Raw genomic sequence first — 22754 nt, 5'->3', positions numbered from 1 at the left:
CATGCAAAACCCCAGGTTCTGCCTCATTATGGTTATTGGCCTACCAATTAACTCGCTTCCTGTGAGAGCTGGGAGGAAAGCATTTTGTTCATGAAGATATTCAGACTCTACAGTTGGTGAAGTGTTTTTTTTTTTACTCTAAGGACTGTTTATGTCCCTAATTGGCAATTGTCACTAGCCATTCCAAACACTTTTCCTAGGCCAGACAAAGCATCACACCCCACTTTTTACAGATGGGTAACCAGAGGCCCAGGACAGGACATCCCACCCCAGCTCTCCAGGCACGGTGTGCAATCTGCCTCCACGCAGCTTCTCTGCTGGCCTGGGTTTCAGGTAACTATTTGTACGTGGCTCTAAATGGGAGTGTCAGAAATACTCATTCCTGGAAATGTTCCGTGTCTGGGAATGTTTCTGGGATGCCCAGTTCTTAGAGAGTTTATTCTAAGTCATTTTAAACATCTTTCTGGTACCATCATGCAGAATCATCCATTGGTGGTACATCTGCAACGATCAGATACTTCATTTGTAATAGGACTGGAAAAAACATTAATGTAAAAATGCCTGAAATAAAAATTCCCCTCAAAATAAGCTGTGCAATGCTATTTAACCCAAAGACTCTTTAATACAAGCAGCACCTATGATGTAGCACATACCTACACAGAGTTAAATCACGCTACTGCAGTAAAGCTGTTGGTCTTGATTATTTAAAAGCTGATGACCTGGAGGCTTCACTTTCACTAACTGCTGGTATCAGCACATCCCACGGGTCTGATCGGACTGCCCAACAATCCACGTTGCTCATTCTACATTCGGCCCCTGCTCCTGGTTCATCAGCCGTAGATAAAAGTTTGGCTCCCACTTTCTGAGCAACAAAGACTTCTCTGCGGTCAACCGACAGTGACGCACGCCAGTTCTCAACAAATCCACACCGCTGCCATCAGCACACAGCAGCGCTGCAGCCAAGCCGGTGACTGTTTGTTGTGACAAAAGCTGCAGATCGCACCAGTGTTGTGGTAGATTTTGGCATATAATAGAGCTGATGTGTGAGCCGTGGTTTCCAAGCCCACTTGTTCCTTCCCACCCGCCACTTTTCTTCAGGCTTTTCCAGCTCTGCCTGTGGCCCCGTCTCGTTCCCTACATCTGTAGCTCCCGTCTGAACTCAAGTCTAGCCTCTGTTCATTCCATGCACCACTGAAATGAGGAATACTATCTAGTCAATCTCTACACCGGAGTTCAAGCATGCTTTAAAATAAATACAGGCTGGATTATCTTTGATGTGAACCTATAGCTGGGATTTGTATTGCTTACCAGATTAATTAGTCTAGCCAAAATTTTTAATACCATTTTGCTTGCCTCAGAGAGACAGAAAGATAAAGATTTAATTTTTTCTGAATGGGCCATTACAAACTATGAAATTGCTTGCTGTTATCTGCAGCAAAGCTCTTTGTGGTCTAGCTGTATTTGTTCTGCATAATGAACAGAATGCCAGTGGTTTCCATCTACATGCAGCTCTTCACTCAGGGCACTTTACAGACACGGCTGACTACCTTTGCCTGCTACAAACGGAGTAACCAGAGGCAAAGAAAGCTTTAGCGGTCAAAACCCACTTCTGTGGCAGAGTCAGGAATAGAACTTGGAGCTCCTAAGCAGCTCCCAAGGGCCTGTTTTAACCACCACACAGCACCACGCAGGTAGGGTGCAACCACAGGTCGAGCTCTGCTCCAAAGGGAGCAGCTGGCTGCAGTGCCGTCAGCTCCCCTGGAGCTGGCTGCGTGCATGTGTACAAACACATTTCCCTCCCATCCTCAGAGCTGCATGGAGGTGGGACTTTTTGTTTTGTTTTAATGTGTCACCAGAGAATAAATGCCTGAGACATTATCTGCCCATTCCAAGAGTTCAGAGAATGTGTATGACATCATGGGCACGGCTCCCCCACTAATCACATTATATGCTGTTTAACTTAACACTGCTCAGCTTTGTCTGATAACGTTGTAAATACCATTTTATTGTAAATTAGATTATACAGACCTTCCCAGAGCTTAGGTCAGTTCTTGCGTGAGGTCCTTGTTCTCCCTCCCCTGTACTATCCCAAAGCAAATCGTTTCAGTGTCTAACCCAGGGCATTTCTACAGGAGGAAGCACAAGAAGAAAAGTCTAACCCATTGCCTGTTTCTAAGTCAGCACTGCAGACTGCAGTAAGTGGACAGAAGACTCCATACATCTGTTCTTTTTCTCATTCTTTCCTCAGAATAAAATCAATATTTTTTGTTTTTCTCTTGAAGCTGGCTGGATTTCATTACAATCTTCCTGTGAGGTAGCTTATACTTGAGACCTATCATTTCCTTCTACCAAGCCTAAGCTGAACTATTGAAGTTAGTAGCTGCTGTGTTCTTATCCAGCAACAAAAAAAAACTGGCCTTAAGGTTTCTGGTTTGTTTACAAAAGAAGCTGTAATTTTTCATTTATTTATTTTTGCATTGTGCCTGAGAAGCAGATTATTTTAATTTTCCAAATTTTGACATGTTTATTGCCGAAGGAGTTATCTGAAAAGTTTCTAATCTTTTAGAAAACCTCAGCAATGGTATATCTCAATATTTTTAGACTATTGCATGAGAAGATACTCCTCGTCTTCCTTCCCTCATTTTACCAAGGCCGTAACTACCCATGCTATTAAAGCAGAGGCCAGAGAAGCCAGACTTCTGGGTCTATGCTCAGTTCTGCCCAGCTCTGTGTTTCTGTCCTCACTACAGTCAACATGGTCTCTTGGTGTCAACCTGAATTCTGCTGCACATCCAGAAGCAAAACTCTGAGGCTCACGATGCTTCAGACAGAGCTATACCAACCCGGGAGCAGAAATACCAGCTCCCTACACCAAAAGGAAGCTTTGATTTTGGCTGGTGTTGGAACCAGTTCTCAGGAAGGGTTTAGACCGTGCCTTCCCCACCTCCCATACTTGAGGCAGATAAATCTTATCATAATCAACCGAGAAAGAAAGCATAAGCAAGGCTTATCTTTCCTCAGCACAAATAAGAGACATGAGAGAGTTGCCTGTGCTTGTTCCTCAGGGCCCAACACGTTCTTAGGACAGCTTTCCTGCAAAATACGGTCTTAAGGAGTGCTAGCAGCTCGCAAAGGGAATGCAACACAGCCCAGGTGACTGCTCAGACCAAAGCAAAGCTAACACAAGTGCTAGCAAGGCACCAGTTAACTCCACTAAAGATAGATTCTCACGTCCTTGAGCGAGCCACCTGCTTTTTGCTTTCCCACATGTTCCCATCTGGAGAAAGGCCACAGCAATGCTATACAAACAGCGAAGGATGCTGTAAAATAAACATTTTGGGATCCTGCATGAAACTCAATCTGCGATTACTATATAGTGCAGTTGTGTAAGGACAATGCTATAAAAACTGGATCCTATTAACTCCTGATTTCACATGACATTTGAATGAAACTCACATTACAAAACTCAAGTGGCTGTCCTGAAAAGAAACACTTCTCATCCTGAAGAAAGTTAATGCACATTTCAAAGGGTGTCCATCAGATGCAAGCAAGTCTGGGCTCCCTTAGATAGCTTCTTCCTATCCATTGGCCACTAGCAGAATTTATCAAAAATGTGTCTTTACAGTGGTTTTCATAGCCAGTTAATTCCATTCTTCACAGACACATAGCGAGGAAGCACTGTGACTTGCAGGGCAGCTGGCTGCTGGATCTCGGAAGTCTCATACAATGCAACGTTACTCGAGTCAACTTTGTGAAGTACCTGGCTCTTTTCCTGACAGCAGGTGTGTTATGCTGTATTTAGTTAACTGATTCACTGAAGAAGAGAACAAACCAATTAAAGTATAGAGGACTTATATACAGAAAAGAGTAATTACAAAATTACAAAAGAGTAATTACACTATTACACTTTTTTTTTTTTTTTTAAGTTTCTGTGTGTCTCATAAGCATACAGCCCACTACTATAAAAATCAACTTGAGTAATGTTCCTCATGTGAACCATCAGCAGTGAGGCTGAGAAGTTGCAGTCATCACAAGTGCCATAACCATGGCCTATTAGCATATTTAGGTATTTATTTATTTTTGCCCTTTTCTGTCCCTCTGTTCACTTCAGGCTATCCCATAAAAAAATACTCACCCAGTTCTAGAATAACTTCCAGCACAGACTTCCTGACCCCACCTCACATACTAATGCATTCCAGTTTTAGTTCTGCAGGGAGAGAACAAGTGTCACTGTCCTCAAAGACACACACAGAAAAGTTCAGCTACAGGACCAAAGATCCCAAAGCAATTTGACCACAGACAAATACAGAACTCTGTTCCAATTTGTAAATCTGCACTGCAGTCGCAGGACAAAGTTCACAGAAACAAGAGCTTGTGGAGGTATTTAGAAAACACTTCCAGGCGATAAGGCAAGAAAGCTCAATGAATCTTTGTATCTATGTTAAATACACAAAGCTACAGCCCTTCAGCAAGGAAAATGAACTTGAGGCAGCAGCACAGATAAAAATAACAAACTGATATGAGGAATTAACTGATAATCCCTACAGGTACCACAAGGGAAATGACCAGACTATTAGCTATGGCATGAACTCAAGCTCATAAATGAACCTCACTGTAAGAAGAGAGAAAGAGAGAAAAGGCGACATCATGGCTGGTGAAAACATCGTAGCCAAGAGAAAAAGACGTTCAGCATCAGAGATGTAGGGAGCTCCCCAGAGGGCTCAGAACAGCGTCTGTGATGTGCCTGTTGCTGTTTCATATTCCATAAACTATGTGGAAATGCTGCAGGCAGGTTGCTGATGATACAAAGTCATTCCCAAAAATGAAACCTAAAATGTATTCAGTGAGTGGGTGTTAAAATAGTAAATTTATTTCAAAGTTCATAAACGAAAAATAACGTATGAGGAAAGAGCCAGCCTCACTGTTCTTTAGATCAGTTATTGCCACTTCTGAAAGAGATCCTGGAGAAGTGGATAGTTCTCTGAAGAGATTGGCAGGGTGTTAGAATCTAGGAAAAAGACATCTCATTAGGAATTTTTTGGAGAACAAAGCAGAAAATGTCATTATTCCTCTGAATATACCCATGGTACGCCCACCTCTTCAACACTGAGCAGAGTTTCAGTAATTGTGGAAATACATAGCTACAGAATGGACAAGAATAATGGTGCTCCAAAGCTGCAGGTGATGTTGGGAAGCCTTAGTGTAGGGAAAACTTAAGCAAGCCGGAGCCTTTCAGCTTGGAAAACAAGAATAACAATGAAGTTCTAGACAAGCTGTTACAGCATGGAAAAGGTAAACAACAATGATTATTTAAAAACAGTCTTAACAGAAAAAAAAACAGGGCATCAACTCAAGCTGGCAGGCAGCAAGCAGGTTCAAAAGCAAACAAAAGGAAATTCATTTTCACACAATACCTAATGATGTTGTGGAACTCACTGCCACGGGATGTCATGGCAGCCAAAATCACAAGTGGGTTTCAAAAAACTGATTAGACAATTTTATGGAAAAAGGTCCATCAAGGAGAATCAAAAACAATGATACAGCTACAGACTCCAGCTCAGGAAGGTGCCTACACCAGAAAGCGCTGGAAGCTGGGAGGCTTTGCCAAAGGAAGTATCACTCCATCCTCATCCTGTTTTCCATACACAAGTTATTAGCCATTATCAAGAAGCAGGATACGGGGCTAGACAGACTTTTGCTGTGACTCTTTTATATTTGACCAATACCGACTGATACAGATAGAGACATACATGCCCCCATGGTCATGGACAATTCTGTAAAAATTTGATATAGTTAACAGACACACATGTAAGAATAACATAATAAGTGACATTTTTCACTGGAGTAGGACTAGAACTGGCTTTTGTGTTTCCATAGGTATGTTCTGAGTCTATGCTTTCCAGAGAGGAGTTATGACATTATCCTTTTTATTACCTAACTATAGCAAGAGACGGATCCAGTAGAAAGAACTAGCTCCGTATTTCACCTGTAAGCCACAAAACAATTTACATCCTGCTGACTGAGAGCTTCTCAGCCTAAAACAGAGAAGTACTGAGGTACTGAAGTGCCTATCAAGTCTGTTGATCACAACTGTGCTGCACTGGTGCTTCAAAACACAGATTACAGCTTTAAGTCCCACTCTAGGTCTAGGATATAATTTGAAGTCACGGTAAGGCTCCAACACAACAGAGTGAAGCAGTCCTTTAAGATGTTGTTCCTTACAGACTTCAGCATCCTGAACACACTTTGCAACTTGAATGGCCTCCTTATCTTCTGCTTCTCCAGCAGTGAAAACAGAAAAGGAAGTGACTCACTGCTAACTGGGCGCCCCCCACCCCTTAGCAGCCACGACAAACATGCTGTAACAGATTATTTACCACCCTTAATTGTTTCCTAAACCATGCTTTTAAAAAAATGGATGATAACAAAAGGATTTTACCAAGATACCCTTCTTCTAACTTCTGTCATGTTCCTTGGTTCAACTGGTCTGGGAAGGACGTGCTGCTGTCTTGGCATGAAATTACAGTACAGACTACAATGTAAAAGGTACGTGCAAGATACGAGCACCGTGGACAGAAAACTTGTGCATCAGTCAGTGGCTACGTGGCAAGCTGCACTGGCATTGTAATGCACGGAGTGGCACAACTACACAGGTAAGTTTCTTCTGGTACACTTGGCCAAAAGCAGAAGCCTAACAACTCAGCAGTCCTGTAATTCCAGCACTAATCCCAAGAAAAAGTTCCAAATAGAAACTACTGTAATATGCACCACTTTCCCCCACTTAAGATTCCCCCTCTGTTCCTGACACAGCCTCTAGTACTGGGAAATGTATCAGTATGAATAATTCAAGTCAGGAACCAAACCTGTGACGAGGAAAGGTATAATTTTTCAGGGTGAATAAACCCCCTCAGTTTTCAAAATGGGAAAGAACCAAGGCAGAATTGCATAACTGAGTATCAACAAAGCACTGACGTTTCTTTACACATCCCTGTACATAACTTGCTACCCTATACAGGACTATAGAGAGCTGACTTAGACACAGGAATTCATGCTAAGTGGGTTCTTGTGAGTCAGCAGTGAGCCAGAAAAACTCTGCTTCCTACTTACTGATTCATATTGGGATTACTAAAAGCAGCAGATCCACGTCTGACACTGAAATAAACAGTAACTGGAGAAGGTGGGATTTCCCCCTTTGAAAAACACATCATTCATCTAGGCACCTGATCCCAAGACCAAGCCAGGCAAGTCTGGAGCTTTATCTCCAGACCCGCACTTTAACCTGCCACCAATTCTAGACTTGCTGCAAAAATATATACATACTTCTATATATTGACTGAAATCCAGCTGTTTCATTCATGCTGCCTTCCATTACAAACCTTTCCAAAAGAGAAAGCAGTGATGTTTGTAACACACTTCTTAATGCAGTATCTGGCACAAACCAGGCCTACGCTGGGTTTAGGGCCTGGAAGTGCTACTACAAAAGATAACAATAACACGAGCTTAAGTAAAAACAACCAAAGACAAAGACCAATAAACCATCCTTCACCCCCCTTAAGAAAATTTGTTTATTCACCCCCTCACAAAGGTGGTTGCCCTGTTTATCTGCGGGGGAACTTCAGACATTCCTTCCATGTGCAGCGCAGATGGTCGCCACACAACAAAAGGCAGAAGGGCTCCCTGCACACACAGAGTGGACACGTCTGGTTTCTGGATAGACAGATGCCTGGCTGGAGCTACTGCTCCAGCAGGGCTGCTGTGCACTCAAAATCTTCAGAAAATACAGAAAATCATCAATATCCTTTGAAAACATCTCTTAGTGGAAAATGAGACTGTCTGGGAAAGCATAGATGCACAGTGACCTTGGTTGTGAGTCTTAATTCATTAGTGTGCATGAATTGTTTTGAGATCCTGCGGTGGGATGTGCTAGGGAAGCAGAATAATTATTCTAAAGTACAAGGCTCTGCTTTTTTCCTTTATCCTCAGATATTCTTCATGTCTGATTTTTGACTTATGGCCATTGTTACTTCAATTTATTTTTAGCTATCCTGACCTTTTCTTGACCAAATGGAATTGCCCCAGGCAGAGGATGTGCAGTATCTAGGTTTGCTCATTGCATTTGTTTGTCTTACTCTTTTCTAATTAATTTACTGCTTTGCCCCCAGTCCTGCTCTTCCTATCATTTTATAGCAAGATATCAAATGCAGCTGCTCTCTGCAAATAGTAATTATTTTGCAAATAAATGCCATCAGTATTTTTACTACCTTGCTACACATCAATCACAGTGTATGGGAAAGGGCCTACAACATTCATGTGTGCCAGCTGAGAATAAATATCATTGGTAGTTCTTCCATGAATTGAAATACAAGATAGTTTGGCAATAACCATTTCAATTACCAAGGTAGACAATACAAGCTTGAATCAATGAGTAAGCCAGGTGAACTGCATAAACTATAACACAGCAGAGCAGAAAATTAATTCTGTAACACATCACACTTTGTGTCGCAAATTGTGTAAAAGTGTCTATCCTCGTTCAAGAAATTGCTGAGTGCATACCTGTTTTCTAACTAATAGAAATTCTTTTTCCAAAGAATTTATTCTAGCTTTGCGTATTCAAAATACATACCTTTTTTTCTTCAAACAATACAGGGCACAACTCTCTCTGCTCTTTCCTCAGCTTAGTAAAAATGTAAACAAACCAGGAAATTAAAGACAAAAAAGAAAAGAGAAAGCTACCTTTTCTGCATCCTGTTGTGCCTAAATAGAACATTTTGTACCAGCCCATACAACTTCTCAATAAAACGTATTGCGGACACTTAAAAAGCTGGCCATAATCATGGAGAGTTAAGTGAGGAATGTCAGCTTGGATGAGGGATTTCTCTGCTTTTGTTATACATTATTTAAGTGTGGAGATTTGTGGTTTTTGTTTCTTTTTATTTTATCTTGGATTTTACTGTAATGTAGTTGAAATCTTACTTTTTTTTTTTTTCCAGTTTCCTAAGTATTCCTATAAGTGATTGTATGGATTTGGGCTTAAGGATACTGTAACAGATCCAGAGCCTGTTGAAGTCAGTGGCAGAAGCCAGGGTTTACTTAGTCCTTTAATAAGAAACTGTCTTTTCCTCTCTCTTCTTAATACTCCTATGATCTACCTTCAGACATATTTAGGAATGAGGTGAAATTCTGGTCTCTATGAATCCAGAGGCAAAACTCACTCCCTTAATTCAGCAAGCCCACGTTTTACAGAAGAGCCTATTTGATTGTACTGGGATCATTCACATTATACAAATTGCATGCATTAAATTCACAGCATTAACAGGATTTTGACCTTAGCAGTTACTCAGATTTGGGGTGTTCCTCCTCAGGCTTCTCTCATTTTCGGCCGGCAAAGTTTGTTTCCTTCAGTTACCCAACCACACCTGAATCTTCATATAAATAACACAGACATAAAAACACCATCTTTGCTGTGGGACGCCTGAACTCCACAGACAGTGGTATCCCCATGTAACCATACATGACAAATAGCCAGCAAACACACTTGTGCAGATTTTACTACCTCAGGAACAGACTACGTTTTAAAAACACCCATGGTTTTAGGCTTCACGTGTCAAGTTCTGCATCAACTACACCCCTTTTACAGCCGCAGCTCTGACAGGAACAAACACCCCCATCTCACATTTAAAAACCAGATCCCTCACCCGCTGCAGATGCACGTGTGGATACTCCATGTCGTAATATCACAACTTTCTTCACGTCCTCACAACAGAGCATTGCCCGGGCCTGTGGGGGAAAGGGGGATGCATGTTATGGTCATTCCATATCCCTCTGCCTTGGGATAGATGTGGGGAGAAGCGTCCCACTGCAGGGGGGCTTAGGGGTGAAAACCCTTGACAGGAGAGCCTCGATGAGAGGAAGCCCATGAGGGCACAGATCCCACTGAGGGGAAACCTGCCGAGGGAAGAGACTTGGTGAGGGGAGACCCATGAGGGGACAGACCTGCTGAGGGGGAAAAAGCAGGGAGGGGTGAGTCTTCCTGAGGGGAGCTACCTGCCAAAACGTGAGGCCTGCTGAGGGGAGATCCATGAGGGGACAGACCTGCTGAGGGGAACCCTGCTCCTCTGGAGGGGAGCTGCTTGCAGAGCCTCTGAGAGGTGGAAGACTTGCTGAGGGGACACCCACTGTAGGGGAGACCCGTGAGGGGACAGCCAGGCTGAGAGGAGCTCCCCGAGGAGGGGTTAGTCACCCTGAGGGAAGCTGCCCACCAAAACAGGAGACCAGTGAGGGGAGATCCATGAGGGAAGGACCCGCTGAGGTGACAGACCTACTGAGGGGACCCCACTGAGGGGTGTCCCCTCCTGAGGGGAGCTGCCCGCCAAAACGCGTGACCCACTGAGGGGGCACCCATGAGGGGCAGGACCCGCTGAGGCAGAACAAACCCGCAGAGGAGCGAGCCCTGAGGGGAGCTACCTGCCGAAGGGGCAGACCCCTGAGCTGTGAGGCCCCTTACGGCTGCCGAGACCCTCTGAGGAGGGGTCGGAGGCTGCAGCCCGAGGTGTCCCCAGCGGCGGAGCGGGTTGTTTTTGCGGACTGCTTTTGCGGGGGGGTTTTGGGGAGCTGTTTTTTTTTGTGGGGGGCTCTCCCCTGGTCCTTCCCCTCCCCTGGCGGGGCACGGGGCGATGCGGATCGCCCGCTGCCCTCAGCGGGCTCGCGGCGAGCAGCGGCAGCGCCGCCTGGCGGGGCCGGGCTGAGGCGGGGCGGCTCCGGCTGCGGCTGCGGCTCCTCAGCGAGGCTCGGGCGCTGCCCGGCCGGGCTGGCGTTTTCCCCTCCCCTGGCGTCCCGCACGTCTCCCCGTGCCTGCCTCCGTCCGTCTGCGGCGCTGCCGGCAGCTGCTGCCACGGATACGGTGTCGGAGGGCGCGGAAACACCTGTCTGCAACGGGAGGAAGGTGGCGAGCGAGCCCGGGCTGCCCAGCGCCGGCCCCGGCCCCTCAGCGCCCGCCGCTTGTAAACCCGGCCGTAAAAACGCCGCGGGATCACTTTTCAAAGAGATCGCTTTGCAGCTCGGACGCTGGAGAAAAAAAAAAATATATATATATATATATATAAAATAAAAAAATAAAACACGCTCCCCTACGTGTTAGTTTTTCCACAGCGGTCGGTGTGAGACGGGGGGGGGAAAGGACACGGCCGGGGCTGCGGGGCACTGACAGACCCTGGGGGGGCTCCGGGCAGCCCCCGAGGGGGAGCCGGGCCGGGGCCGCATCCCCGGCTGCGTGCGGGGGCTCCGTGCTCCCAGCCGGGACCTGCCCGGAGCCTCGCGTGGAGCTTTTCCCTGCCGGTTTTTTTTTTTCATAATAAAAGAGGGAGGGAAGCTTTTTTTAAAAAAAAAAAAAAAAAAAGGATCAGAGAAAGGAAAAAAAAAAGCGATAGCCAAAGGGGATGCCAGTGAGGTGTGGCTTGCATTTAAATATCCAATATGTCAATGTAAGGGGAGTGTGTACGTATATAAAGTGCCGTTCGCATCCGCGAGCGGGCCCCAGCCAGCCATGGGAGGCGCGGGGAGCCGGGGCGGGCCGCGCGGGGCCGGCCGGGCTCTGAGGGGGCCCTGAGGGGGCCGCTGCTCGCCCGCGGCCCCATGGCCGAGGTGGGCGGCTTCCTGGGGGCGCTGGACCCCGAGCTGCACGGCTTGCCCCCGGCCCTGGCCGGGCTGCCCCTGGCCGACCCGGCCGGCTTCCTCAACGAGCGCCTGGGGCAGATCGAGGGGCGGCTGCAGCGCGGCTCGCCCACCGACTTCGCTCACCTCAAGGGCATCCTGCGGCGGCGCCAGCTCTACTGCCGCACCGGCTTCCACCTGGAGATCTTCCCCAACGGCACGGTGCACGGCACCCGGCAGGACCACAGCCGCTTCGGTAAGGGCTCCCGGCGGCAGGTGGCGGCCCGGCCCGGCGGCAGGTGCCTCCCCCGGCCCCGCTCATTAATTAGCCCGGCAGCGGCCGGATGCAATTAGGCTGCTCGGCGAGCGCTGCCCGGCGGGGCGGGCGGGTCGTGCTTCCCCCTTTCCTCCCCTCCCGGCAGCCCTGCAGGTGCACAGGGACGAGCCCTGGGGAAGAAAAGAGGCAAAAAAACCGAGTAAAAGCGGATGGGGGGACCGCGGGGTGGCCGCTTCAGCTCTGCCCGTGCCCCTGGACTTAACCCCGAGGCAGGCAAAGGGAAGCAGGGAGCACGTCGGAAAAAGAAATTCCTGGCTTTCTCGTGTGTTTTTTTTCTTTCTTTCTCCTTCTTTTGGCCTCGGCAGATATCCGTGAGCTAATGTGATTTCTTCTCCTTGCGTGAATTTCGTTGGGAGTCTCCCCCGAGCAGGCAGGGCTCAGTTGGCCGGACGGGCGGCTGCAGCTCGGTTTCGGGAGGTGGTTGGAAAGGAAAGGGGAAGCTGAAGGGGGGAAAATGCTTAGGGGACCTCCGAAAGGAGCAGACGGAACAATAGGCAGAGCGCTGTGGATTTACCTTGCTGTCTGGAATAAAGCTGGAAGACTTCAGAGCCTGTATCTGTGTCACACGAGAGCAGGGATCTCTAATGAGACTCTATGTAATCTTCAAAAAATGCATCCCAAGCCACAGGCGAAGGAGTACAGTAAGTTTGAGCACAGCTAAGAAAAATTCCCGCTACTTCAGCATCTAGTGCAGGTGTCTGGGTAAGCTATCAACAAGTCCCATGCCAGTGATCTCAGCTATGTTGTCAACAGGTTGCGAGAAGTGTTCGCAAGACTTTTTACAGTTTTCAAGTGATTTAACTCCTCGGTGAAGGGAATTCTTTTTTTGCCTTTAATTGTTTGCAACCGGTGCTTTCTGAGACTTCAGGAACGCCGCCGCCGCTGCTATTGTTGTTGTTAGTTTAAGGCAGGTTTTTGGAACAATTGGAAAAGCTTATCTGTGAACTGTGCTTTCCATAAACACCAGGTGTGTGTGTAACATGTCCCTGCCTAAATCAACAAGAAAGTCATAACCTGCAGGTCAGAGTAAGGTACTAATGGGCTCGTGGAGCAAGTGTTCTTTAATTACCTCCCGAAAGACACATATCTTTTAACCTTTAAAAAGAAACTGAAAGCGAACCCACTGCATCTGTTTGCTTTTTAGTTTAATCTGCCAGTTCTTTTTTTTTTTTTTTTTTTAACCTATCTTTATACGGGTAAACCATTTCAGATGGCTATGTCTATCTCAGTCCCACTTTTTAAAAGATTGAGTAAAATAAACGTATTTCCAAACAAACTTTGGAAGAATGCATTAAACAGCCTAAAACTTTTCATGAATTTTGCACACTTAAGCTTAAGTCACACAGTGTGTTCAATAAATCGAAGCATTGGCATTCCCTAAGTGTTTTAGCAGTCAGCATCCAGCTACGTAAACTAGACCAGACTTCAGATATAAAATATTATAGTTTTCTGCTTCAGGGTTTTCCCAGAGGCAGTGTAAAATAAATAGTTATTTGTTGTAATTGCAGGACAAAGCCCCACAGGATTAGACTGGAATCCTCATGTTCAGATAAAGTTGGACTGAATCTTGCTGCAGCAGAGACTCAAAGCAATAACGTATTGGCACACAGCATTCACCATCTGCATTCAGTAGCCATGAATATTTAAATTCCAATGTTACTGGTATGGTTCGTATTAGGATGTCATGTATCGATGCATTCCTAAATTTTGCATGCAGCAGGCAGAAAGCAGGAACTTATTACAGAAACAGGCAGGCTGTACAGTGCTGGGGAGCTACAAAACTACACCGAGGGATCCGGAGCTAGAGAGGGTTTCAGGGTAGCAGTTTGAAGCCGCCTTAAATCTAGGGGCACCTGGGGAAATACTTAGAAACCCTGTATGATGGTTTGGCAGATCGAGCCCACATGGCTGGAAGGTGCTCCCTGATCTCCCGAGCAGATTATTAATGTGCTTGCTCCAGGGATGGCTCGCAGGGACGCCCCAGCACAGGCACGTATCCAGCTGCAGAGGGGATGGAGGTTGGGACTGGGCTTTGTATCCCTATCTCTGATTACTGGAAGGGGTTCAGGAAAAGACAGACAGTATCTGCACCATCCCAGAAGTTAGCAGATGTGTATGTCGTCCAAGTCTTTCACGGAGAAAAATAAGGAGCCTGGCGATGGCAGTCGAGGTCCTAACAGGAAGGATTAAGGGAGAGATTAATTTGTACCACAGAAGTCAAGGGATGTGCCAGCAGGAAACAGGGAAAGCAGCAGAAGCATCTACCCACAACGCCTGAGCGGTCGCAGCAACTATTGCCTCTCATCTGTCGAGGACTGGAGCTTTCTGAAATCACACCTGTCCCCTGGAATGTGACATTTTATACTTGTAAAAACACAGATTCGCACAAGAATGACAGCGCGCAGCTTATTTTTCCTAGAGGAGGCTTAACGCAAAGTTTGGTGAAGCTCTCCAGGATCCTCAGAAGAAAGCTTAGACAACAGGAGTGCCCAAATGCTCTCTCTGAACTGGCAGCTCCACCTGAGCCATCCCAGGAAAAAAAAAAATAAATAAAATGAAGTGTTTTTAAAAATGTATCCATCTTCTCACTGCATCTGCTAGGAGCCTTCCTGTACAGAGACATAAAGGATGGTCAAAGGCTGGAGAGGGTTTGGACTGACGTTACCACCCCTACAAGAAGAATCCTTCTGCGGAGGGAAGTGAGATCAGTCTGCCAGGAAAATCCTTGCCAGGAGGAATTGCTCCCCTTCTGCCTCGAGTCTGTTTTACACCAGCACTCAACAAGCAGCTCCAACAGCGCTTCGCTGCAAGGGAGGAGAGGAAAAGGCCTCGAGTTAGTGCTGGAGACTACTAAAGGGAGGAAACAAAGCTCTTCTGGGGTACAAATCTGGTAATGGATCTGTAACAGAGCCTCTTAGAGAAGCTGGTGAAACCTCCAGAGCAAGTTTTGCAGTAGATTTTGACATTCAGACTGCAGTGCACCTGTTCCCAAACAGTTGTTGAGGTTTTTAGCTGAAGCTTTAGGTTTGTGGACATTGATACAACATCTGAGGTTGTTTCTGTAGCCCGGCTCGTCAATACAGTCATGCAGGAAGAGACAGGTGCAGCGAGCTGAATTGTTCTTTGAGGGATAGTTTGGGGTAATGCGAGAGCGCGCGGGGCTGGCCGCCACAGCGCTCAGATCATCCAGGGCTCTGGTGTTAAAGGGATCCAGTTGGAGCCTCAATCAAATCTCTCCTAATATTATCTAAAAAGACTCGGCGAACAAACAGAATGAACAATCGAAGCATGAAAAGTGAGGCAAGTCCTGAGGGAAAAGAAAAAAAGAGAAAGGAAAAAAAAAAACAGCAAGCCAGGGTCTACCACAAAAACACCGCCACAACGTGAAAGAAAATTCTTGATCTGGCCCCAGTGGCCGCTCCCTGTGCTGCTGGAGATCAGATGTACGAAGCTGCAATTTTGTCTAGCGACTGGAGTGAGCTAAGGACAGGATGGATATTTGCCCACATTTTTTCAGCCTTCACTCTGTCTCCTGACTTTTGTGGGTTTAAGTTACGTTCTGAGTGCTATTCGAACAGAGCTGTCTTCGGTGCACGTCTCCGAGTGCCATCAGAGATCAGGAGAGGGGAGTGCTGCAAGTCACACTGGCAGAAGAGGTTGTCACAGGTCCACCTTGCAGAAATCTCGGTTGCAAGAGCAGCAAGTGCACAGCTAACGGGCACCAGAGGAGCGGTGTCAGGCCTCCTGGGGAGGGCCACGCTGCTCTGGGATGCCCTCACCAGGGCTTTGGAGATGGCTTCGAATGCCACAGACAGAGCCTGCTGGTGGGTAACCTCAAGAAGAGCTCTCTGCTTCCCTTTCTCCAACATCCCTTGGTTCCTAAACAGGCCTGGGAGCATTCTCCTGTTTCCCAGGGACAACAGAAGGTAAATTTAAGAACCAAAAGCAAACCAAGCAACCCAACTGGTACCTGTAGGGTCGATCTACGGCTCTCCAGTTCGCAGACACTTTTCACTTGAATGTCCACTTGTCATCAGCCTGGATCCCCATTTCTAGGGATCCCTGTACTCCTTTCCCCCTGTATGACTTTTTTCTTTACTTTTCTGAATAACCGTGCCTCTGTTCAGAGGGGTGAGTGCGTTCCCATTACTCAGAAGTAGCGGCTGTCCTCATTTTTGTCCTGCAGGTGGGGAAAGGGAAGTGCGCAGCAGGTCTGTAACTTGCTCCACGTTTCAGGACCTGTGGGGAGTGGAGGCAGAAGCAAACCCTTCATCCTGCACCTCTTCCCTCCCTGCTCATCCCTCTGTTCAGATAAGAAACCCCGAAGCTCGGTGCACGAAGAGCAGAGCCAGCTCCTGGAGGGCTGCCTGTGCCCACTGCCTGCTCTGAGGGCAACGTGTGCCCAACCTGGGCACGCAAGGGAGAGGAAAGAACCGACTCTCTGGGAAAATCCATAGCTCTGGAGTCCCTTGAAGAAAACGTGGGCCATCTGGAAAGGCTGTGCTTTCTTTGTGCTTTGTAGGACCTAATGGAAAACGAATGCCCTGACGCATTGTGCTGCTCACCAGCAGCCCAAAGCCCCACGGAGAACAAGTTACCCCGCTCTGAGTGTAGCTGGGCGTATTTCAGCCTGGCAAATTTCTGCACTGGTCTAAAATTCAAGCTGCCTGTTTGCTTCCCTGTGTGTCTCAAGGAATTCCAGCTCCTGGGTCCATATTTTGTCTCCGCCCCGCAGCACCTGCTGGCTGCAGACAGGCGAGCCGTAGCGCCGACAAAAAGTCTGACACGAGGCAGAAAGCCTGAGTCTTGCACCTGACCAACCCGTCTGCGCCCAGCTGAGGGGTCTGGGGCCACATATCTGCCCTATATTTAGGCGGTGACACCCTCAGAAAGTCAGCACAGCCACACCTGACCGCGCAGAAGATCTCTTTGCCTGCCACCAGAGTCAGCCGGCTCCGGTGGCCGAACGTCACGCGGCGCTTTTAGACCCGGGGCACGCTCTGCAGAGGAGCTGCGGGAGGTAACCCGATCGGTGGGGCAATCGCTCGGGACTGGACATCGTGGGAGCTATATTAAGGCACCTGGAGCCCGGCGAAAGGTTAGAGCAACTCTGCCCTCCCGGCAGCGGACACACCCTGCCCGTTCATCACAGATCGGGGATGGTGCAAACCCTGCTCCTGCCTCCGCCGCAGCCTCCTGGCTGACTCGTTCAGCGCTGGACGTGGGCATGAGCTGCCCGTGCCCTCTGGATTGGGAGCATGTGAGATCTTCAGTCTCACCCAGCCCCTCTAGGAGGCTTTTCCCCGGAGCTTGGAGGGGGCAGGTGGCGGGCACGTTTCTACCTGCGCACACCAGAGGTTGGCTTTATCCCTGAAGACTCTGTGCATTTCGGGGTGGCAAGCACCTCACTGCAGCAGCGGGAACAGGACAAGCCTCACAAACACATTTTCTAGTGCTTTTCATTTATTTCTATTGAAATCATCACTTTATAATTGTGTGGGGCTGTCTTCTCATGCCAGAAGCTCTGTGGGGACAAAACTCCCTCGGCTTTTGGTGAAGAGGGAAGACCCAGGGTGGCAACAGCCTTGTAAAACTGCCCGTGGGCCAGGCACGCGTTTCTGCATCTCACTTTTTGGTGATTTAAAAAAAAAATAAAAGCAACAGCTACGCCTAGTACTCCTTTTCTCATTAGGAAAGGGAATTTCCCTCGGACAAGTCAAGTTCATAACGCTGGGGAGAAGTCTGGGGTGGAAATTGAAGGATTGCATGCGTGTAGGACTGCAGACTTCAGAACTGTGCAGTTATAAATAAAGTGAGCAAGGTCTGTGAGCAGCTCTGTTTGGGAAATGCCGTTTCATGGTTGTCACTTGAGCCTGGCGTCAGTTCTGCCACCTGTATGATTTGCGTTCCTTTTCTCTTCTAGGGATTTTGGAGTTCATCAGCCTGGCGGTGGGGCTGGTCAGTATCCGTGGGGTGGATTCGGGACTCTACCTCGGCATGAACGAGAGAGGCGAGCTGTATGGGTCGGTAAGTTCCAGATCTCGGGAGGATACGAAATACACAGCAACCCGGGCTGTGGGGCCTCGTCGGTGCCACCAGTTGTGCCCGTCACAGGCCTCCAAAGTCCATGTGGTGCCACATCCCTCCACCATCCCCACTGGAGGCAGAGCACCAGTGGCAGACACAAAACGGGGTCACAGGGAGGGGGATGCGCTCCCCCAGTGATGGCCAGCGCAGGGTGCAGCACCTGGGGTGCTGTGGGGGGTTACTGGGCTTAGCCTCTTGGAAACAGGGCAGGAATGGTCAGCTAAATGCACAGGAGGGAAAATTAGCATCAAAACGGGTGGGGTTTGAATGTTTTCATGAGTAACGTCACATTTATTGCCCACATGCTCGGGATCTGCATGGATCTGCAGGTCTTACAGGTGTGTTACAGTTCTCTCATGGAAGCTGGAAGTGCGGTGTGTTATTTTTATTATAGCATTCTCTACAGCTCCTTTTAGGAGTTTAGGGAAGTTTCTCATAATTTCCTAAAAATGCCCTTTCAGACTGAAGTTTTTCCTGTTTTGCCAAAAGCCCCATGTAACCTTCTTGCTGGCTTTGCTCTCAGCACGAACTCCTTAACGCCTCATTCAGCAGACGGGGCTGAAATGGTGCAGATCCCCCGCGGGTGCACCCAGTAAGAGCTTTGCCATCATGGGTTAGGTCCCCACTGACCCGAAGAGAGCCAAGCTGTCCTCTGCTCGCTTCTACTCGAGTGTTTAGGCTTGTAGGCAAAATGCCAGGTCTCAGTAGCTGGGCAGAGTCCTTCCTACAGGACTCAATTTCTAATTATTGAATGCAATATAAAACAATTAGTTCTAGTTAGCTACAAGAATTGCTTCTATTCTGAAAATTAATTGCATTCTAGATAGCTTTTTTTTTTTTAAGGTTACATTTCTGTAGTTGCTGTGCTGCATCAGTGCTTTTTCATCAGATGCCCCCTTGCCTTGAACTCAACTCATCACCAGGGTGTGGTTTTTTTTAAATGTGTCTTTCTAGACCAGCACCCTATGTGAGGACACTGTTTTTTTGAGGGTGGATCACAATAATTTTAAAATGACATAAAATAAATCGGCTTTAAACCAAAGTGGAAGGCACAAACTTTCTCTACCCAAGCCAGATCAACCTCTTAGTGCAGAACTTGTAACCTTGTGTTCAATGCACATAGAGAAGCCTTCAGAAAACTTTTTCTTAGAGAACAGTAATGCTAAAACATGAGTTTCCATCATCTTTCCTTCTCCCATTCCCATCTACTGAGATTGCTACAGCCACTTTCACTACTTTTGAGGTTCAGGTACCAACGCTTATATGAGATGATTAGTGCTAACATTGATTGATAACTTTTCTTTTTCCACTTCACTTCCTTAATAACATCTACCCAAAACAAAAGAGCAGAGACCGTGATTACATTACAAGCATGCAAGACAGATAAAAGGTGAAGTCACCAGGAATCCATAAAACACAGAAATTTTAAACTTCAGAAATCGGCTCAAGCCTAAAACGACACAGCAGGACCCCTCCTGTTAAACTCCAAGGCTGTTCAACAGCTCCTGGAATTGCAGCTTTTACTCATTCATGCTGAAAACAAGGGCACAAACCTGCGTATCTCCTTTGCTTTCAAGCCCTGCAGCTCTGATCATGAATCAACAAACAGAGTTAATTAAGTTCCAGGGCCTGCCTTAATGCTACCTCCCAGAAATAACAAAGATACAATTTTACAAGGCTTTACCTGGAAACTGAATTGACCTTAAGACATCATCATGGGAGTTTTCTCTGTTGTTGCACCCTGCACGCTAGGAAACACACTGGACACTGCAGGGATGACAGTGACCCCAATCTGAATCGTGCAAAAGTCACAAGCCAGCTCCCCAAATAACCCTGAAGTTTTAAGATCTGTAATATGCGGGCTGTGCACCGATGGCTTTTCAGAAGGGAAAGGCACTGCAGTATTGCTACTTAAAGGTCCATAGAGCAGCGTGTAACAACAGCATTAGCATTACCATGGTGTTTGAGGAGCTTGCAGCAGAGGGGTGTTTTTAAAATTTCTGCAAGTGTCGTGTTCCCCTCAGTGCCAGCTTCGCGTGCTGCACGCATTGATGGAGCAGCATCAAGCACCAGAGCCAGCCACTGCCACCAAGGCACCTGTGCTACATTTTCCACCAATTTCAGAACTAGAAGCCAGTACCTGGAGCAGTGAGTCCCGGGCAGTGCCCTGCATCGCCTCAGGCTCAGTGGGGATGTCCCAGGGCTGGCAGGAAGATAAATGATGTCCTGCAGAGTCAAGATGTTCTAGAGCAACACGGAGCCTCCAAACAGCCCGGTGAAAGGCATGCAGCTGGGGGCAACGCAGCAGCGCTGCTCTGCAGTTGGGCAGGAGCTTCCAGGGTGTTTTGAGTAGGTGCCACCCTAGGAGGGAGGGGAAGAAGTGCATGTTCACTGACAGATCTGGGAAGGGAAACCCGCAGCTCCCCTGCTCTCAGGTGACAAGAGCTGTGGCGGAGGCTTTTGGAGGACTCATGAGTTTCCTCAGGGTTCATTTAATTAGCAGCAAAACACTCAAAACAGGTTCTGAGTGCAGGTGAGCTCCTGTATCTTGTTACAAAACATCTACTGCAGGCAGTAACATTTACTGAGCACTCCGTGCAGCACAGATAAGACACATTCCCTGCCCAAATAATTCACCGTGTGGGTACAGACTTTGTAATGCTCTAACATCCTACGTCTGCAGCCTGCCTTTCATCTGAAAGGCCTGACCCCTCCTGGGCGATCCCCACGGGGTCTGCGGGTCCCCTGCCACTCAGTGCAGCCACCCCACAGCCCCCAGGTCCTGGAGGGTCCGGGGACAGCCCCGCTCCTCGCTGTGACCCTGCCCAGCCCCACAGCTGGCAAAGAAAGGAGAGATCAGAGCCCACGGGGTGACGGCCACTGCCTAAAAAGCCACCAGGGCAAGGGATCAAGGGGCTGTGGCTGCATGACACGGGTGGCATCCATCCCCCAAACCCGACGTGTGATGCCCCGGCCTCGTGCTGGCACGCACTCATCGCCTCACCTAAATCTCCCCCGGGGTTAGGCGTCCCCGGGGCGCTGCTCCCCGTGCAGACCTCCCCACGTCTTGTTATGGCCTCACATCACAGCTCCCTGGCGCTTCAGAAGATGAAAGGCCCGAGGAATGCTTTCATTCCCATTGCAGCCTGTGTTGTTACGTGCCTTGAACTCTCACCCGCTCCAGGAGGTGCCTCGTGTGCGTTCCCTGCGCGTGGGGCTGCCGGGGGGGCACGGCCCCGGGGGGGCACCCCCTGCCCCCTGTGGGACAGGTGCCGGTCCCACAGCCCAGGCCATGAGCTCCACGTTCACACCCCGACCGCAGCCACGTGGCTGCCAGGCTTGGAGTTTTGCTGCAGCCGTGAGTTATGTTCAATGGAGGGCCTTGCAAAGCGCACACCCACCTTCTCCTTCCATCTCCTTCCTCCTCCAGCTTCAGAGGTCTCTGGGGCCGGGCTCGTGCCCGTTTCCAGCTTTCACCCACGATCATCATCCCCAGCAGCACAGTCCCCTCCTCAGGGGAGCCAGAAGCAGGTAGCTAGGAAAATTATAGGAAAAAAATTGAAGGAAATAGGAAAATACATTTTTTTTTATTTTTATTTTTTGACACCCGTCTTTTTCTTCTCACATCCCTGCCCCAACGCAGAAGAAGCTCACAAGGGAGTGCGTTTTCCGAGAGCAGTTTGAGGAGAACTGGTACAACACGTACGCCTCGACCCTCTACAAGCATCCCGACTCGGAGAGGCATTACTACGTGGCGCTGAACAAGGACGGCTCCCCCCGCGAGGGATACAGGACTAAGAGACATCAGAAATTCACTCACTTTTTACCGAGGCCTGTGGACCCTGCCAAAATACCTGCAATGTACAGAGACCTCTTCCACTACAGGTGATGTTTCCTGCAGCTGCCCCGTCAGTGTACATACTTGGGCTCCCGAGCTTTTTCCCAGAGCACTATATTAATAGTCATTCCATCATTCCTGTAAATGTAGATGACATAGGAAAGCACTTACATTGAATTCAGACACTGCTGTTCCTCCTTGTTTCAAGCGTATATCGAACGTGGGTTATTTATGGGGGTGGGGGTAGGGGAAGGGAGGGAACCCTGCGTATAATCTTTCATTTTCGTTCACTTTCTTTACTCGGTGGCTGTCGGAGAGGCCGAATATTCAATGTTATGGTTGCTTAAAGGAGCAAACAGGCGAGCAAACTTGATCACCAGGGGGAGAAAAAATAAAAACAACTAAAAAAAAAAAAAAGAGAGAGAGAGAAAGGAAGAAAACAAAAGACCACAGAACTGCTACAGATGCTGCTGATAAGCTTGGGATAGTTACCGGCAAAGAAAAAGCCTTTCAGATGGTGCCCTGCTTCAGCGGCCCAGGAGTTTGCTACGTGGATGATGCTACAAGGACTGGTCCTGATGTGTGGGGTGTTTCCTGCTGTTGGGGTGGGAAGGGGGTGAGGAACATTATTCCGATGTAAGCATGGATACTGTGCATAGGGACAAAACTATTTATAAAATGTATATGATATTTATTTTATATATTTATTTATTTCAAAATAATTTTATTTTTAATGAGAGATGCTATGACCGGATTTTCATCAGGAAGAATAAGGTCCTACTGAAACAGGAAAAAAAATGAGTTTTAAGAGCTTATCGGCAATAAAATTGTCTTTATATTGTA

General features: G+C 47.8%; 1 protein-coding gene and 2 long non-coding RNA genes across 4 annotated transcripts in view; 2 read left to right on the top strand and 1 right to left on the bottom strand.

The window, feature by feature from the left end:
- The window catches only part of LOC119717839 (uncharacterized), a 26804-nt gene extending 14867 nt beyond the window's left edge, over nucleotides 1-11937 (bottom strand). The window contains exons 1-4 of one of the 2 annotated variants that reach the window (XR_005268171.2): nucleotides 11797-11937; nucleotides 9696-9777; nucleotides 4136-4207; nucleotides 243-3814 (exon numbers count right to left, since the gene is read on the bottom strand). This is a non-coding gene — a long non-coding RNA (uncharacterized lncRNA). Of the gene's footprint in view, nucleotides 1-242; nucleotides 3815-4135; nucleotides 4208-9695; nucleotides 9778-11796 lie in introns of those variants that run through there. The other variant, XR_011811673.1, reaches the window with a different exon arrangement.
- On the top strand, nucleotides 11516-22754 carry FGF16 (fibroblast growth factor 16). Its single transcript, XM_027464974.3, has 3 exons — nucleotides 11516-11905; nucleotides 17910-18013; nucleotides 21717-22754. The coding sequence occupies exons 1-3, from the start codon at nucleotides 11632-11634 to the stop codon at nucleotides 21960-21962; spliced, it is 624 nt and encodes a 207-aa protein (XP_027320775.1). The 5' UTR covers nucleotides 11516-11631; the 3' UTR covers nucleotides 21963-22754.
- On the top strand, nucleotides 12131-17058 carry LOC119717840 (uncharacterized). Its single transcript, XR_011811674.1, has 2 exons — nucleotides 12131-12627; nucleotides 13495-17058. It is a non-coding gene; the product is annotated as an uncharacterized lncRNA (long non-coding RNA).

Source organism: Anas platyrhynchos, chromosome 10 (assembly GCF_047663525.1).
Source record: "Anas platyrhynchos isolate ZD024472 breed Pekin duck chromosome 10, IASCAAS_PekinDuck_T2T, whole genome shotgun sequence".
NCBI classification, from domain to species: Eukaryota; Metazoa; Chordata; class Aves; order Anseriformes; family Anatidae; genus Anas; species Anas platyrhynchos.
Note: the sequence above shows the minus strand (reverse complement) of the source record. Positions and strands in the feature narration are given on the sequence as shown.

Coding starts and splice junctions, on each gene's coding strand:
- FGF16 (XM_027464974.3), top strand. CDS start 11,632: ATGGCCGAGGTGGGCGGCTTCCTGGGGGCGCTGGACCCCGAGCTGCAC. Junction 11,906..17,909: donor GCAGGACCACAGCCGCTTCG/GTAAGGGCTCCC, acceptor TTTCTCTTCTAG/GGATTTTGGAGTTCATCAGC. Junction 18,014..21,716: donor GAGGCGAGCTGTATGGGTCG/GTAAGTTCCAGA, acceptor GCCCCAACGCAG/AAGAAGCTCACAAGGGAGTG.